Source organism: Oncorhynchus gorbuscha, linkage group LG18 (assembly GCF_021184085.1).
Source record: "Oncorhynchus gorbuscha isolate QuinsamMale2020 ecotype Even-year linkage group LG18, OgorEven_v1.0, whole genome shotgun sequence".
Classification (NCBI taxonomy): Eukaryota; Metazoa; Chordata; class Actinopteri; order Salmoniformes; family Salmonidae; genus Oncorhynchus; species Oncorhynchus gorbuscha.
Genome location: NC_060190.1, coordinates 766,343 through 783,660, shown reverse-complemented (window position 1 = coordinate 783,660; position 17,318 = coordinate 766,343). Strand labels below are relative to the sequence as shown.

Sequence of the window (17,318 nt, the reverse complement as noted above, 5' to 3'; positions counted from 1 at the left end):
CCCAGTACCTGCCACTGAAAAGCATTGCGCTGCCACCACCATGCTTCATGGTAGGGATAGTGTTTGACGGCTGATGAACTGTTCCTGTTTTTTCCCCTTCAGACATAGAGCTTTGCATTCATGCCAAATAGTTAAATGTTTGTCTCATCAGACCACAGAATATTTTTGCCTTTATGCTCTGAGTCTTTTTAACGTGCCTTTTTGCAAACTCCAGGCCTGCTGTCATGTGCCTTTTTCTTAGGAGTGGCGTCCGTCTGGCCACTCTCCCATAAAGTCCAGATAAAGTGCTCTCTAGAGACGGTTGTCCTTCTGGCAGGTTCTCCCATCTCAGCCCAGGAACACTGGAATTCCGTCAGTGGTCATTGGGTTCTTGGTCACCTGCCTGAACAAGGTCCTTCTTGCCCCGGTTGCTCAGTTTGGTCAGATGGCCAGCTCCAGGCCAATTCTGGGTAGTTCCATATTTTTTCCAATGATGGAGACCACTGTGCTTTTTGTAAACCTTCAGCAGTTTAGACATGTTAAACCCTTCCATAAAAACCCTGTAGTTTGGTCACTTATTTTGAGCAATACATTTTTTTTATATTAAAATATTTGGGAAAGAAGAACCTTGCTGGATATAAAATAGGTTAAAAAGCGTTCACAATGAACTGGCAGGAAGTGTGAATGGCGAGAGCTTCTGTGATGTCATCACATTGGCTGGTGGTAAAAAAAAATCCTCTGTTCTCACCATCCAATGTTTATGTTTACAATGAAATGTATGACGTCACAATGGCCAACACTAGAACGATGAGCTCTTTTTTTTTTTTTTTTACAAAAACAGATCAAGTCTCTCTCCAGTCAGCAGGAAACAGATTCGGCAGTCAACCTGTCTACCTGTTCTCAATTATGGTGATACTATTTATAAAAGAGCAGCTGGTTTGGTTAAAAACCTCTACGGGATCGGTGTCCCTATACCGGGACGGTTGTGCTAACGTGCGCTAATTTGATTAGCATGACTATTGTAAGTAACGGCAAACTTTCCAGGACATAGACATGTCTTATATGGGCAGAAAGCTTAAATTCAATTTACAGTAGCTATTATAGAGGAAAAGTACCATGCTATTGTTTGAGGAGAATGCATAACAACAAAAACTTACCACAGCCAGAGATAGAAATGTAGCATAGTTTTATTTGATACATTAAATTGTTATTGTTCTATTTAAATATAGGAACTGGATTCTCCAGTTTGAACCCCTGCTGTTTATGGCTCCACACCCAACCTGCCCGGCCATCTAGATGTGTGAAAGTTAATGTATAAGTTAATGATCCATGATTCCTGGGAGTATAGAGAATATGCATATCCTTGCTTCAGGTCCTGAGCTACAGGCAGTTAGATTTTGGTCATTTTAGGTGAAAATTGGAGGGAATACACTCTCTAGCACATTAGGTGGTGGTGGTATTCAAGTTGAGTTCATTTGTGAACTTCCAAAACACTAAGAAGTAAGTATAAGAAGATAGCCCTAAATGGTGCTGTCCATGACCATGTTGTCACAGAAGATGCCATTGCAAGGAAAGGTGTGAATTTAAATAGTTATTGAGTTAGCTTAAGTATCCTCACTACACCTTTATTTCAAGTTACTCTCCTCTCCCTCATCTTCTCTCTCTCCTCCCTCCTCCTCCTCCTCTTGGACAATCACATTGAAAGCACAGGCAGGCTTCACTCCAATGGATATTCGCTCATGCCTTTTTAGACTTCTTAGCTGAGTGAATCTCTCTCCACACTGAGTGCAGTGGTAAGGCTTCTCTCCACTGTGTGATCTCTGGTGATTCTTTAGGTCTCCCGCAAAACGAAAATGATTTCCGCACAGTGAGCAGTGGTAAGGTTTCTCACCTGTATGAATTCTCTGGTGTTCTTTAAGGCTTCCTGAATGATTGAAACTCTTCCCACATGTGGTGCAGTGGTAAGGCTTCTCTCCACTATGTACTCTTTCATGTCTCTTAAGATTTACTTTCTCACTGAAACCCCTCCCACATTGGGAGCAGTGGAAAGGTTTCTCTCCGGTGTGTACTCTTTCATGGTTTTTTAGATTACTTGAGGAACGGAAACTCTTCTCACACTGAGGGCAGGGGTAACGACCACGACCAAGTAGTCTTGATATATCTGGGTCAACTACACCACTATTGTCCTCCTCTTCCTCAACATCTCTCTTTTCCTCCACATTGATTTCCCTCTCACTCTCCTCCTCCTGGAGAAATACATTGAACGCACAGACAGGCATCTCTCCAATATGTATCCTCTGATGACTTTTAAGAATTCTTAGCTGAGTGAATCCCTTCCCACACAGAGAGCATTGGTAAGGCTTCTCTCCACTGTGTGATCTCTGGTGATTCTTTAGGTCTCCTGCGAAACGAAAATTCTTTCCGCACAGAGAGCAGTGGTAAGGCTTCTCCCCTGTATGTATTCTCTGGTGTTTCTTAAGGTTTCCTGGCTGACTGAAACTCTTCCAACAAAGAGAGCAGTGGTAAGGCTTCTCCCCTGTATGCACTCTTTGATGTTCCTTAAGGCTTCCAGAATGATTGAAGCTCTTCCCACATTGGGTGCAGTGGTAAGGCTTCTCTCCACTATGTACCCTCTCGTGTCTCGTGAGGTTGACTTTTTCACTGAAACTCTTCCCACATGTGGCACAGTGGAAAGGTTTCTCTCCAGTATGTACTCTCTCGTGATTTTTTAGATTACCTGAAGAACTGAAACTCTTTCCACATTGAGGACAGGGGTAACTTCCACAACCAGGAACTCTTGATGTACCTAGGTCAATTACACAACTATTTTCTTCCTTAACTTCTCTCTTTTCCTTCTCATCGATTTCCTTCTCATCCTCCTCCTCTTTGACAATCAAATTTAAAGCACAGGCAGGCTTCTCTCCAATGTGTATTCGCTGATGACTTTTTAGGTTTCCTGGCTGATTGAAACTCTTCCCACAAAGAGAGCAGTGGTAAGGCTTCTCTTCACTGTGGGATCTCTGGTGAGTCTTCAGGTCTCCTGCCCGACTGAAACTCTTCCCGCAAAGAGAGCAGTGGTAAGGTTTCTCCCCTGTGTGTATTCGCAGGTGTTGCTTAAGGCTTCCTGAATGATTGAAGTTCTTCCCACATGTGGTGCAGTGGTAAGGCTTCTCTCCACTATGTACTCTCTCGTGTCTCTTAAGGTTTACTTTCTCACTGAAACTCTTCCCACATGTTGGGCAGTCGAAAGGTTTCTCTCCAGTGTGTACTCTTTGATGATTCTTTAGGTTAGTTGAGGAACTGAAACTCTTCTCACATTGAGGGCATGGGTAACTCCCACGCCCAGGTAGTCTTGATGCTGTGGAACTGGGCTCGTTGTCTGGGTCTGGGTTGGGGCCCTCTCCTGTAAGAATATAAACAGAGATAGGGTAAGATACAGACAGAGAAAGTATTTAAGCTTAACAATGCAGGATTCAACAGTCATTAGGATTAACAGAGTATTGAAATAAATACTTTGCAAGGGGATTGTTGCATCACACATATATAATACAATTGTCAAATTACAATGCATTGCCCATTGTTCTGTAGCCATTTTGTTTTGGCACTCGCCTTCCCTCTTACACATACAGAAGCCTGAGGGGTATACTACAAAGCAGAATCAATGAGTTAACCAGCTAACTTGCCTAAATATTCTGAAAGCAAAATTTTCTTCAACACCCAGAAACACATGTTTACATTTCTTAATGAACCAGAAAATCAATGGTTATTTTGGGTTGTTTACCTCTGAACCAAAGAGGATGTTATCCTGAATTTACCTGAGTCAACAGAGTTCCTGTCCTCCTCTCTCCCTTCCTCCTCCCGCTCATTGATTTCTCTCTCCTCGCCCTCCTCCTTGACAATCACATTGAGTTCCACTGTTTGACTGCTGTTATCCAGCATCACTGACAGCATCTCTGGACCCAGCTGTGAGCTTCTCTGGGCTGGAACACCACAACCAGAACCTGGTTCAGACATGGTAGGCTAGAGGTAGATCTAAAAGAGGAGACCAAGAGAGTTCAAGGTGATTTTCACAAACCTTGATCATGGTATAGCTGCAGAAAAGACAAACATCTAAGCTAGCTATCCACACATCCTGTTCAGCAGGAATCCCCTTTCCCTAAAAAAGAAGTACTTTCTTGTGTTGGAATAAGGGACAATTCCAAGGTAACAGAGTGATGCTGAGTTAAACCTAAAAAAAAATAAAAAAAGTGTCCTTTTTCTCTCCAATTTCGTGGCATCTCAATTGGTAGTTACAGTCTTGTCCCATTGCTGCAAATTCCTTATGGACTCGGGAGAGGCGAAGGTCGAGAGCCGAGCGTCCTCCGAAACACGACCCAGCCAAGCCGCACTGCTTCTTGACACAATGTCCGCTTAACCCGGAAGTCAGCCGCACCAATGTGTCAGATGAAACATCGTACACCTGGCTACCGTGTCAGCGTGCATATGCCCGGGCCCGCCACAGGAGTCGCTGGAGCGGGATGGGACAAGGAAATCTCAGCCTTCCAAACCTTCTCCTAACCCGGACGATGCTGGGTCTCCCAGTCATGACCAGCTGTGACACAGCCTGGGATCAAACCAGTGTCTGTAGTGACACCTCAATGCGATGCCTTAGACTGCTGCGCCACTCGGGAGTTCCCCTCAAATAGATTTTAACAAACAATTGGTCCCCCCAAAAATGTGACCCTCCGTTGAATTTCAAAATCCCGATGTGGCCCTTGAGCCAAACAGTTTGCCCACCCCTTCTATAGACTCTAGTGAGTAGGCTGGACCCTGGTTTTATAGACACACAATCGATTATGTACGGTGCAGTATTTATGTCCAAATATGACAAACAAGTGGATTAAAGCTGATCTTTAAAGGGACTTGGAGACTAGAAGTGTTCAAACTGTGGACTTGGAGACTCCTGGGGGTGTAAACTCAGTGGACTTGGAGACTAGAAGTGTTCCTGGGGATGTAAACTCAGTGGACTTGGAGACTAGAAGTGTTCCTGGGGGTGTGGAAACTCAGTGGACTTGGAGACTAGAAGTGTTCCTGGGGATGTAAACTCAGTGGACTTGGAGACTAGAAGTGTTCCTGGGGGTGTAAACTCAGTGGACTTGGAGACTAGAAGTGTTCCTGGGGATGTAAACTCAGTGGACCTGGAGACTAGAAGTGTTCCTAGGGGTGTAAACTCAGTGGACTTGAAGACTAGAAGTGTTCCTGGGGATGTAAACTCAGTGGACTTGGAGACTAGAAGTGTTCCTGGGGGTAAACTCAGTAAACTAGAAGTGTTCATGTAAACTCAGTGGACTTGGAGACTAGTGGAAGTGTTCCTGGGGATGTAAACTCAGTGGACTTGGAGACTAGAAGTGTTCCTGGGGGTGTAAACTCAGTGGACTTGGAGACTAGTGTTCCTGGGGGTGTACAGACTTGGAGACTAGAAGTGTTCCTGGGGGTGTAAACTCAGGTAATTGCAATAACTAATAAGACACATTGTTGACCATTTAGACTTGAAAAAATGAGCAAATAACTATTTTATATAAATATTATCATTATTCTTTGTACGATAACTAGTATAAAATATATTGATAATTGTGGACAATAATTAATAGGTCTACACACAGAACACATTGTTGACCATTTTGTCTGGAAAAAATAAACAAATAAACAAACAAATCACATAATATCTTATAGAAATAATTTTATTTACAAAGTATAACCAGAAAGGAAGAGGAAGAGAGAGGCCCAATCGGCTGCAAATCTGTCTCCCTCCAGTAGGTGGCGTTTTCTCGTTGTTTCCAACAAGCAGGGAGTTTTTGTGTGGAGGAATATGAGTAAAATTGACTTTTTACTGCAGCACAACATACACAAGATAAGAGTACACACACAAACAACATTGTTGTTTGCTTGAAAAAAAAAATAAACAAATAATATCTTATAGATATACTTTGAGAGTCTACATACTAGCATTCCCCATACAGTGGGGGCTGGCAGCCTTAGCTCACTATTTGAGAGACAGAGATACTAACGAATACCCACCAACAAATGTCATTCTAGAGCTGAATGTGTTTTGACAAAACTATGTTAGGTTTGATAATGAATACTACCTCCAAACGAATGGAACATCGATGGGCTCCACATTCTCAGAGCTCAGTGCTAACCTTTATGTGGGTCATTCGCTCAGAGCTCAGAGCTAACCTTTATGTGGGTCATTCGCTCAGTGCTCAGTGCTAACCTTTATGTGGGTCATTTGCTCAGAGCTAACCTTTATGTGGGTCATTCGCTCAGAGCTCAGTGCTAACCTTTATGTGGGTCATTTGCTCAGAGCTAACCTTTATGTGGGTCATTCGCTCAGAGCTCAGTGCTAACCTTTATGTGGGTCATTCGCTCAGTGCTCAGTGCTAACCTTTATGTGGGTCATTTGCTCAGAGCTAACCTTTATGTGGGTCATTCGCTCAGTGCTCAGTGCTAACCTTTATGTGGGTCATTCGCTCAGACCTCAGTGCTAACCTTTATGTGGGTCATTCGCTCAGTGCTCAGTGCTAACCTTTATGTGGGTCATTCGCTCAGAGCTCAGTGCTAACCTTTTTGTGGGTAATTTTGAAGAACGTATTGTGAACAATGAAAAGCAAAAATCTATTTTTGAATAAAGTCCTGAATGAGGGGTATTGATATATTGATTAATTTATTTGCATATGTGGGGGGGAGCTGTCAGATTTTATGGCATTAATCAATGACATTGACCCCAATCTCAAATTCACTATTGAATGGGACACTAAATGTGTTCCTTTACCTAGATATGTGGATTGAGAAATGGAACTCTGTTTACAACTTACAACAAAGAAACGGACAGAAATACTATATTACAAGGGTGGCAGCATCCACCCTGAGACATTAAAAAGAGGACTTCCAAGAAGCCCGTTTCTCAGACTGAGCTGTATATGCCACTCCACAGAGAACTATCTAGAACAAGCAGTGGAGATGGGCAATAGGGTTCTATAGGGTTCCAATAGGGTTCTAAGAGGCTACTCTCCACAAAAAAAACATTTACCTTTATTTAACTAGGCAAGTCAGTTTAAGAACAAACCCTTATTTTCAATGACTGCCTACTGGGGAACAGTGGGTTAACTGCCTTGTTCAGGGACAGAATAACACGTGTTTCCTTGCAGGTAACCATGGTTGACAGAGGATGAACAATGATTCCAAGCACCACCTTACTTTTGAAGCTTCCAGTCTGTTATTCGAACCCAATCAGCATGACAGAGTGATCTTCAGCCTTGTCCTCGTCAACACTCACACCTGTGTTAATTTCTTATGGCTTAGATCCTGCTAACGGGATTGATATGACAACAGCCAGTGAAAGTGCAGGACGCCAAATTCAAAACAACAGAAATCTCATAATTAAAATTCCTCAAACATAGAAGTATTTTACACCATTTTAAAAGATAATCTTGTTGTTAATCCCACCACAGTGCCCGATTTCAAAAAGGCTTTACGACGAAAGCACACCAAAAGATTATGTTAGGTCTGCACCTAGTCACAAAGAAACACAGCCATTTTTCCAGCCAAAGAGAGGAGTCACAAAAAGTAGAAATATAGATCAAATTAATCATTAACCTTTGATTATCTTCATTAGATGACACTCATAGGACTTCGTGCTACACAATACATGTATGTTTTGTTCGATAAAGTTAATATTTATATGCAAAAATCTGAGTTTACATTGGCGCATTGCATTCAGTAGCTACAAACCATCTGGTGATTTTGCAGAGAGCCACATCAAGGTAACTTGATGGATAAGTGTCATCAACAACCGCTGAATAGCATAGCGCTACATTCAATGAATATTACTACACATTTTTATATTCATTAAATCACAAGTGCAATATTGGAAAACACAGCTTAGCCTTTTGTTAATCCACCTGTTGTGTCAGATTTTGAAATTATGCCTTACGGGAAAGCAATCCAAGCGTTTGTGTAAGTTTATCGATCTCATGACAAAACATTAAGTACACTTAGCATCAGGAAGCTTGGTCACGAAAATCAGAAAAGCAATCAAATGAATCGTTTACCTTTGATGATCTTCGGATGTTTTCACTCACGAGACTCCCAGTTACACAACAAATGTTCCTTTTGTTCCAGAAAGATTATTTTTATATCCAAAATACCTCTGTTTGTTTGTTCAGAAATCCACAGGAAAGAGCGGTCACGACAACACAGACAAAAATTCCAAATAGTTTCCATAATGTCCACAGAAACATGTCAAACTTTTTTTATAATCAATCCTCGGGTTGTTTTTAAAATATATAATCGATAATATATCAACCGCAAATGTCTTTCACAGTAGGAGAGGGCAAAGCAATACCTATCCAAACTCTATTGCGCGAGCAAAACTCATGTGACCACTTGACGGAATGTTATCGTTCTGGCTCATTTTTCAAAATAAAAGCCTGAAACTATGGCTGAAGACTGTTGACACCTTGAGGAAGAGATAGGAACCAGATTCCTTATCCTATCCCTTTAAATCCAGCAAAGGGAGGCTATGGAACATGGAGTTTTGAAAATAGAAGCCACTTCCTGTTTTGATTTTCCTCTGGGTTTCACCTGCAATATCAGTTCTGTTATACTCACAGACAATATTTTGACAGTTTTGGAAACTTTAGAGTGTTTTCTATCCAATACTAATAATAATATGCATATATTAGCAACTGAGACTGAGGAACTGGCCGTTTACAATGGGCACCTTTTCATCCAAGCTACTCAATACTGCCCCTGCAGCCATAAAAAGTTAATGCAACAGCTGTGTCAGAGTTAAAAAATATATTTAAAAATCACACACTGCAATAATCTGAGTACAGCGCTCAGACAACAAAACAAGCCATACAGATATCCGCCATGTTGTGGAGTCAACAGAAGTCAAAAATAACATTATAAATATTCACTTACGTTGATGATCTTCATCAGAATGCACTCCCAGGATTCTCAGTTCCACAATAAATGTTTGATTTGTTCAATAAAGTCCATCATTTATGTCCAAATACCTCCTTTTGTTAACGTGTTTAGCCCAGTATTCCAAATTCATGAGGCGCGAGCAGACAAAGTCAAAAAGTTCCGTTACAGTCCGTAGAAACATGTCAAATGATGTATAGAATCAATTTTTAGTATGTTTTAATCATAAATCTGCAATAATGTTCCAACAGGAGAATTCCTTTGTCTGTAGAAATGCAATGGAACGCAAGCTAACTCACGTGAACGCGTGTGGTCAGCTCATGGCACTCTGGCAGACCTCTGACTCATTCAGCTCCCATTCCGCCCTCCTTCACAGTAGAAGCATCAAACAAGGTTCTAACGACTGTTGACATCTAGTGGAAGCCTTAGGAAGTGCAATATGACCCCATAGGACACTGTATATTCGATAGGCAATGACTTGGAAAACTACAAACCTCAGATTTCCCACTTCCTGGTTTCCCACTTCCTGGTTTCCCACTTCCTGGTTTCCCACTTCCGGGTTAGATTTTTTTTCTCAGGTTTTTGCCTGCCATATGAGTTCTATTATACTCACAGACAGCATCCAAATGTTCTAATAATATGCATATATTAGAAACTGGGCATGAGTAGCAGGCAGTTTACTCTGGGCACCTTATTCATCCATGCTACTCAATACTGCCCCCAGCCATAATAAGTTAACGAGAGAATCACTGACATGATGTCAGCTGGTCATTTTGTGGCAGGGCTGAAATGCAATGGAAATGTTTTTTTGGGGATTCAGTTAATTTGCATGGCAAAGAGAGACTTTGCAATTAATTGCAATTCATCTGATCACGTTTCATAACATTCTGGAGTATAGGCAAATTGCCATCATACAAACAGAGTCAGCAGACTTTGTGAAAATGTATATTTGTGTCATTCTCAAAACTTTTGGCCAAAACTGTATACACAGATAGGAATAGATGCTCAACTTGGCTGCAAATCTGTCTCCCTCCAGCAGGCGGCGTTTTCTCGCTGTTTGCCCACCACGCAAGGAGTTTTTGTATGGAGGTCAATGAGAGTGAGTCGAATTTGGTCAACAACAAAAAAACAATGTCTTATTTGCTACACAAGGTTTATTTGATCGAATAGAGTTTTCGGAACGTTCAAGTAGTTTTCGAGTGCACTGATATAAGTAGGACACTATTTTGGAGTTGTCTCGAGATGGCTATGCATATTCATGGCATGAGGCTAGTAGCATAAATCAAATCAAATGTTATTGGTCACACATGCACATGGTCAGCAGATGTTATTACGAGTGTAGCAAAATTCTTATGCTTCTAGTTCCGACAGTGCAGCAAAAATCTAACAAGTAATCTAACAATTCCACAACAACGACCTAATACACACACATCTAAGTAAAGAGATGGAGTATATACATATAAATATACGGATGAGCAATGACCGAGCGGCATAGGCAAGATGCAATAGATGGTATAAAATACAGTATATACATATGAGATGAGTAATGCAAGATCTGTAAACATTATTAAAGTGACATAGCATCTCGAATCCATTGAATACAGGGGGTTGACGTCAACAACCCTTCATCAAATATTCAAAAAAGGATTACAATAATGAGATGTATCGACCAATTCAAAGAAAGGATAGGGGGGGAGCTAGACAGCCCACCGTGCCGCTTTGTAGACAACCACTCCCATTATTAGAGCAGAGAGACATGCATCATCTCAGTATATACATAATGTTTGTATGAAAAAATAAATAAGAAATACCCACATTATTTCCTTTTTAGGATCCTGATTATCCACCCCACAGTAGGTGGCAGAATGCACATCCAATTGTTGAGAACGCCATTATACCATAGAAGAAGATGATCTGTGACCCCGAAATACTTTGTTACTTTTCCCTGCTTCACAGCTGCATTATTTTTGATGGAAACCCGAATTTTGCTTCTTATGCTTCTCATTTCCTTGAAAAACTCATGGGAAACGGACCATGCATTGATCATCACAATATTTATATTGTAATGAAACCCTCGACCTTCAAGCCCCGAAGTCCAGCGCGCTATCGACTGTGCCGCAAAACCATTCTCAAGCGGCAGAGACGATATCCGCGTTTATAAACACAGGGTCGTTACAATATTTATATTTTTGAGAACTTTTACTTCACTACATTTCTAAAGAAAAGTATGTACCATTTACTCCACAGTTTCCCTGACACCCAAAAGTACTCATTACATGTTGAATGCTTAGCAGGACATGAAAATGGTCAATTTCACACACTTATCAAGAGAACATCCCTGGTCATCCCTTCTACCTAATCTGGCGGATTCACTAAACACAAATGCTTAGTTTTTAAATTATGTCTGAGTGTTGGGGTGTGTCCCTAGCATTACATTTACTTTTGATACTTAAGTATATTTAAAACCAAATACTTTTAGACGTTTACTCAAGTAGTATTTTACTGGGTGACTTTTATATGAGTCATTTTCTATTAAGATATCTTTACTTTTACTCAAGTATGACAACCACTTTTTTTTTTCAATAACTGCGTCGAATTTATCGAACGTGCATGCGTAAGTGTATACGTGGACGGCTTGGCAGAAACTGAAGCTGAAGGTTGAATTATTGTTGCGCAAATATCCAGATAATGCTGCGTGACCATTTTGCGCAATGACACTGTAGGTTTGTTCAGGGGATTAACTGTTTGCATAAACCGGTAGCCGGGAAATCATAATTTTGCGAGCTATCTACCGAGATAGGTTGGTTATACAACATATATAGTTTAGCTATCTGTGGCTAAACAATGAGCAGCCGGTCATCCTATTCCTTGGTACAGTCATTTTACTCACAATGAGTCGACAGCTGGCTAACTATTAAATAAAAGTCACACTTCAACCGTGACCCTGAAATAAAGTTAGCATGTTAGCTAGTTAGCTACACAAACGGGTTTTGACGGGAGATGTGTTGCTAACTGGCTAACAGCTAATTAGCTGGGGGAACAACAAAACCAGGCCGCGGAAACCAGTGCGGTTTCATCCTGGAATATGTTGGTTTACAGACCGTGTTACAAGCATCATTAAAACAAATAATAATCATTAGCAATAGGTTACCTGGAACTGATTTCCTGTTTGGCTGAAAATAACTGGATATGGTGAGGTCTCGTAGAGCAGCGGAAACAATGTGTCCACTTTCCGAGTGAGTTTGGTCTGGATTATGAGATGCTGCAGGAAATGTTCGTGAGCGTCATATCAGCGTAGTGTTTGTGCATGTTTTGTTAGCCTCTTAGACAGACATAAATCAGGCCAAACAAATGCAAATATATATATACCTTTATTTTTTAATTACAATGACGGCATCCAATGACGGTTGTACCTTTTCAGCTCAGGGATTCGAAACAGCATCCTTTCAGGTTACTAGTCTAACACTCTAACCACTAGGCTACCTGTCACCCCAAAACATGCCAGCTTTTATTACATTAGATTTATATTTGCAGTGTGATGTTAAATTATTTACAACAGTGCGGTCAGTGTATAGCATCTGTTATACTTCATGTATTAACATGAAGATAACATAACGGTGAAATGATTGATTTATAGAAGGTCTAGCCAACATACACTGAACAAAAATATAAACGCAACGTGTAAAGTGTTGGTCCCATTATTCCTGAGCTGGAATAAAAGATCCCAGAAACGTTCCATAAGCACCAAAAGCGTATTTCTCTCAAAATGTTGTGCACAAATTTGTTGACATCCCTGTTAGTGAGCATTTCTCTTTTGCCAAGATAATCCATCTACCGGACAGGTGTGGAATATCAAGAATCAGATTAAACAGCATGATCATTACAGAGGTGAACCTTGTGCTGTGGACAATAAAAGGAAACTGTTTTGAGGTAGCGTGCAATTGGCATGATGACTGCAGGAATGTCCACCAGAGCTGTTGCCAGAGAAACAAATGCTAATTTCTATACCATAAGCCGCCAATGTCGTTTTAGAGAATTTGGCAGTATGTCCAAACAGACTCACAACCACAGACCATGTGTATGGGTTTCTGTTGTCAATGTTGTGATGTTAGTATGTTAGCATTGGGGTTATGGTACGGGCAGGCATAAACTACAGACAATGAACAAAATGGCATTTTATAGATGGCAATTTGAATGCTCAGAGATACCGTGACGAGATCCCAAGGCCCATTGCTGAGCCATTCATCCGTCGGCCATCACCTCATGTTTCAGCATGACAATGCACGGCCACATGTCGCAAGGATCTGTATGTAGGAGAGTTAAAATGGCTAGTCCATCAAACTTCAAATGATTAGAATAGTACACAATGCAGAAAATAACATCCAGGTTAAGGGTCAGAGGCCCAAGCCCGCGACCAGGAATGTTCCAAATTCAGACTGAAGGAGGAGTCAGGAACTTTACTTCTGGTTTCTATTTCATTTGTTGAACTACTAGTACTACCTGTTAATGTTAAGGAAGTAGCTTCAGTAGTACTACCTGTTAATGTTAAGGAAGTAGCTTCAGTAGTACTACCTGTTAATGTTAAGGAAGTAGCTTCAGTAGTACTACCTGTTAATGTTAAGGAAGTAGCTTCAGTAGTACTGCCTGTTAATGTTAAGGAAGTAGCTTCAGTAGTACTACCTGTTAATGTTAAGGAAGTAGCTTCAGTAGTACTGCCTGTTAATGTTAAGGAAGTAGCTTCAGTAGTACTGCCTGTTAATGTTAAGGAAGTAGCTTCAGTAGTACTGCCTGTTAATGTTAAGGAAGTAGCTTCAGTAGTACTGCCTGTTAATGTTAAGGAAGTAGCTTCAGTAGTACTGCCTGTTAATGTTAAGGAAGTCACTACAGTAGTACTGCCTGTTAATGTTAAGGAAGTCACTACAGTAGTACTGCCTGTTAATGTTAAGGAAGTAGCTACAGTAGTACTGCCTGTTAATGTTAAGGATTTAAGTAGTACTGCCTGTTAATGTTAAGTAAGTAGCTACAGTAGTACTGCCTGTTAATGTTAAGGAAGTAGCTTCAGTAGTACTGCCTGTTAATGTTAAGTAAGTAGCTACAGTAGTACTGCCTGTTAATGTTAAGGAAGTAGTTTCTGCCTGTAGTACTGCCTGTTAATGTTAAGGAAGTAGCTACAGTAGTACTGCCTGTTAATGTTAAGGAAGTCACTACAGTAGTACTGCCTGTTAATGTTAAGGAAGTCAGCTACATTAGTACTGCCTGTTAATGTTAAGGAAGTAGCTACAGTAGTACTGCCTGTTAATGTTAAGGAAGTAACTACAGTAGTACTGCCTGTTAATGTTAAGGAAGTAACTACAGTAGTACTGCCTGTTAATGTTAAGGAAGTAGCTACAGTAGTACTGCTTGTTAATGTTAAGGAAGTAGCTTCAGTAGTACTGTCTGTTAATGTTAAGGAAGTAACTACAGTAGTACTGCCTGTTAATGTTAAGGAAGTAGCTTCATTAGTACTGTCTGTTAATGTTAAGGAAGTCGCTTCAGTAGTACTACCTGTTAATGTTAAGGAAGTAACTACAGTAGTACTGCCTGTTAATGTTAAGGAAGTCGCTACTGTAGTACTGCTTGTTAATGTTAAGGAAGTAGCTTCAGTAGTACTGCTTGTTAATGTTAAGGAAGTAGCTTCAGTAGTACTGTCTGTTAATGTTAAGGAAGTAGCTACAGTAGTACTGCCTGTTAATGTTAAGGAAGTAGCTTCATTAGTACTGTCTGTTAATGTTAAGGAAGTCGCTACTGTAGTACTGCCTGTTAATGTTAAGGAAGTAGCTACAGTAGTACTGTCTGTTAATGTTAAGGAAGTCGCTACTGTAGTACTGCTTGTTAATGTTAAGGAAGTAGCTTCAGTAGTACTGCTTGTTAATGTTAAGGAAGTAGCTTCAGTAGTACTGTCTGTTAATGTTAAGGAAGTAGCTTCAGTAGTACTGTCTGTTAATGTTAAGGAAGTCGCTACTGTAGTACTGCCTGTTAATGTTAAGGAAGTAGCTACAGTAGTACTGCCTGTTAATGTTAAGGAAATAGCTACAGTAGTACTGCCTGTTAATGTTAAGGAAGTAGCTACAGTAGTACTGTCTGTTAATGTTAAGGAAGTAGCTACAGTAGTACTGCTTGTTAATGTTAAGGAAGTAGCTACAGTAGCTGGATGATATTTAAAAAATCTCTTTAGAATCGGACCCTTTTTAATTTTTTGCCGAAAATGACATACCAAAATTTAACTACATGTAGCTCAGGACCTGAAGCAAGGATATACATATTCTTGATACCATTTGAAAGGAAACACTTTGAAGTTTGTGGAAATGTGAAATTAATGTAGGAGAATATAACAAATTAGATCTGATAAAAGATAATACACAGAAAAAAACATGCATTTTTTGTACCATCATCTTTGAAATGCAAGAGAAAGGCCATAATGTATTATTCCAGCCCAGGCACAATTTCGATTTTGGACACTAAATGGCAGCAGTGTACGTGCAAAGTTTTAGACTGATCCAATGAACCATTGGATTTATGTTCAAAATGTATCAAGACTGCCCAAATGTGCCTAATTGGTTTATTAATTACTTTTCAAGTTCATAACTGTGCACTCTCCTCAAACAATAGCATGGTAATCTTTCACTGTATTAGCTACTGTAAATTGGACAGTGCAGTTAGATTAACAAGAATTTCAGCTTTCTGCCAATGTCAGATATGTCTATGTCCTGGCAAATGGCCTTGTTACTTAAAACCTCATGCTAATCGCATTAGCCTACGTTAGCTCAACCGTCCCGAGGGGGACCCACCAATCCTGTAGAGGTTGATATTAAAATCTTCTATTTTTATGTCATGAAATGTATTTTATTTCATCTGGGTGCTTACGTCACTTACTAACATCCTGGCACTACCCGTAGTTCCCGTTCTCCTCAGTCTGAGAAAACACTGAGAAAGGTATGTGTCGCAGATTACTCCTTGTGTAGAAGTCCACAAATGTAAATAAATTAAGCATCCCAATGTTAATGCTATGGGTATTGTTATATGGGAGTGTGAGACTATTGCAACTATGCAACTTTCAGAAATGTATCGTTATTGATATAGTTTTACAGAGTGCTGAAAAGTATTGCAGTTGCTAGCTAGCATGTCTTTCTGTGATGCAGATGGCTTTGCTCAGCTACCGACGTATGTTAGCATTGCATTATGGGAGATGTAGAGAAAGAACAACTCGTCAGATGGTGCCTTGGAGACTGATGTATTCCTGTCTTGTCTTTTCACAATACCATTGCAGATTTATGTAAAAGCCCAAAATAGACAGCTCCGGTGTCGCTCTTATTTCTTGTTTTTTTCTTCTGTGGTACATATAAAGACCGCTACATATACACACAATTCCTGGAATCTGAAAATGTCTCAGTTCTTCCACGGCTTGCAATTCTCACCAGACACGTCACCCATTGAGCATGTTTGGGATGTTCGACTTATACGACAGCATCTTCCAGTTCCCAGTCATGTGAAATCCATAGATTTAGGACCAAAGGAATTTATTTCAATTGACTGATTTTCCTTATATGAACTGTAACTCAGTAAAATCTTAGAAATTGTTGCATGTTGCGTTAATATTTCTCCCCCCAGTATAAATACAAAATGCAAGCAGAAATAAAACATTAATCAGTTATAAAGGTCCTCAATCAGCTTTCTGAATGACCCCTTAGCAGCATCACAACATCACATTTAACAACATTTTGAAGACTGTTCCACAAATAAGGTGCAAGAAGACTAAAGGCTGATGTACCGAACTCAGTAGAGACCAAAGGAGTTTCCAGAGTTAACCATCCCTGAGACCAGGTGTGGTAAACAGGTTAGCTACGGTGAGACTTTTTGTAAAAGGGCTTTATAAATGAAAACATAGCAATTTATTTACCTACGTAACAGAGGGCCAACCAAACATCTGGTAGAGAATGCAGCGATGACATCACAGAGGGCCAACCAACTTACTGGTAGAGAATGCAGTGATGACATCACAGAGGGCCAACCAACTTGCTGGTAGAGAATGCAGCGATGACATCACAGAGGGCCAACCAACTTACTGGTAGAGAATGCAGTGGTGACATCACAGAGGGCCAACCAACTTGCTGGTAGAGAATGCAGTGATGACATCACAGAGGGCCAACCAACTTACTGGTAGAGAATGCAGTGATGACATCACAGAGGGCCAACCAACTTGCTGGTAGAGAATACAGTGATGACATCACAGGGCCAACCAACTTGCTGGTAGAGAATGCAGTGATGACATCACAGAGGGCCAACCAACTTGCTGGTAGAGAATGCAGTAATGACATCACAGAGGGCCAACCAAC

At 40.6% G+C, this 17,318-nt stretch overlaps 1 protein-coding gene across 1 annotated transcript; it reads right to left on the bottom strand.

Moving 5' to 3' along the window:
- Nucleotides 1-1,014: 1,014 nt before the first annotated feature.
- LOC124002704 (zinc finger protein 345-like) lies at nucleotides 1,015-12,191 on the bottom strand. The gene is made up of 3 exons (XM_046310373.1): nucleotides 12,098-12,191; nucleotides 3,795-4,011; nucleotides 1,015-3,382 (listed from the first exon to the last, which is right to left on the bottom strand). Exons 2-3 carry the CDS (start codon nucleotides 3,991-3,993, stop codon nucleotides 1,605-1,607), a joined length of 1,977 nt encoding a protein of 658 aa, XP_046166329.1. The 5' UTR covers nucleotides 3,994-4,011; nucleotides 12,098-12,191; the 3' UTR covers nucleotides 1,015-1,604.
- Nucleotides 12,192-17,318: the final 5,127 nt, after the last annotated feature.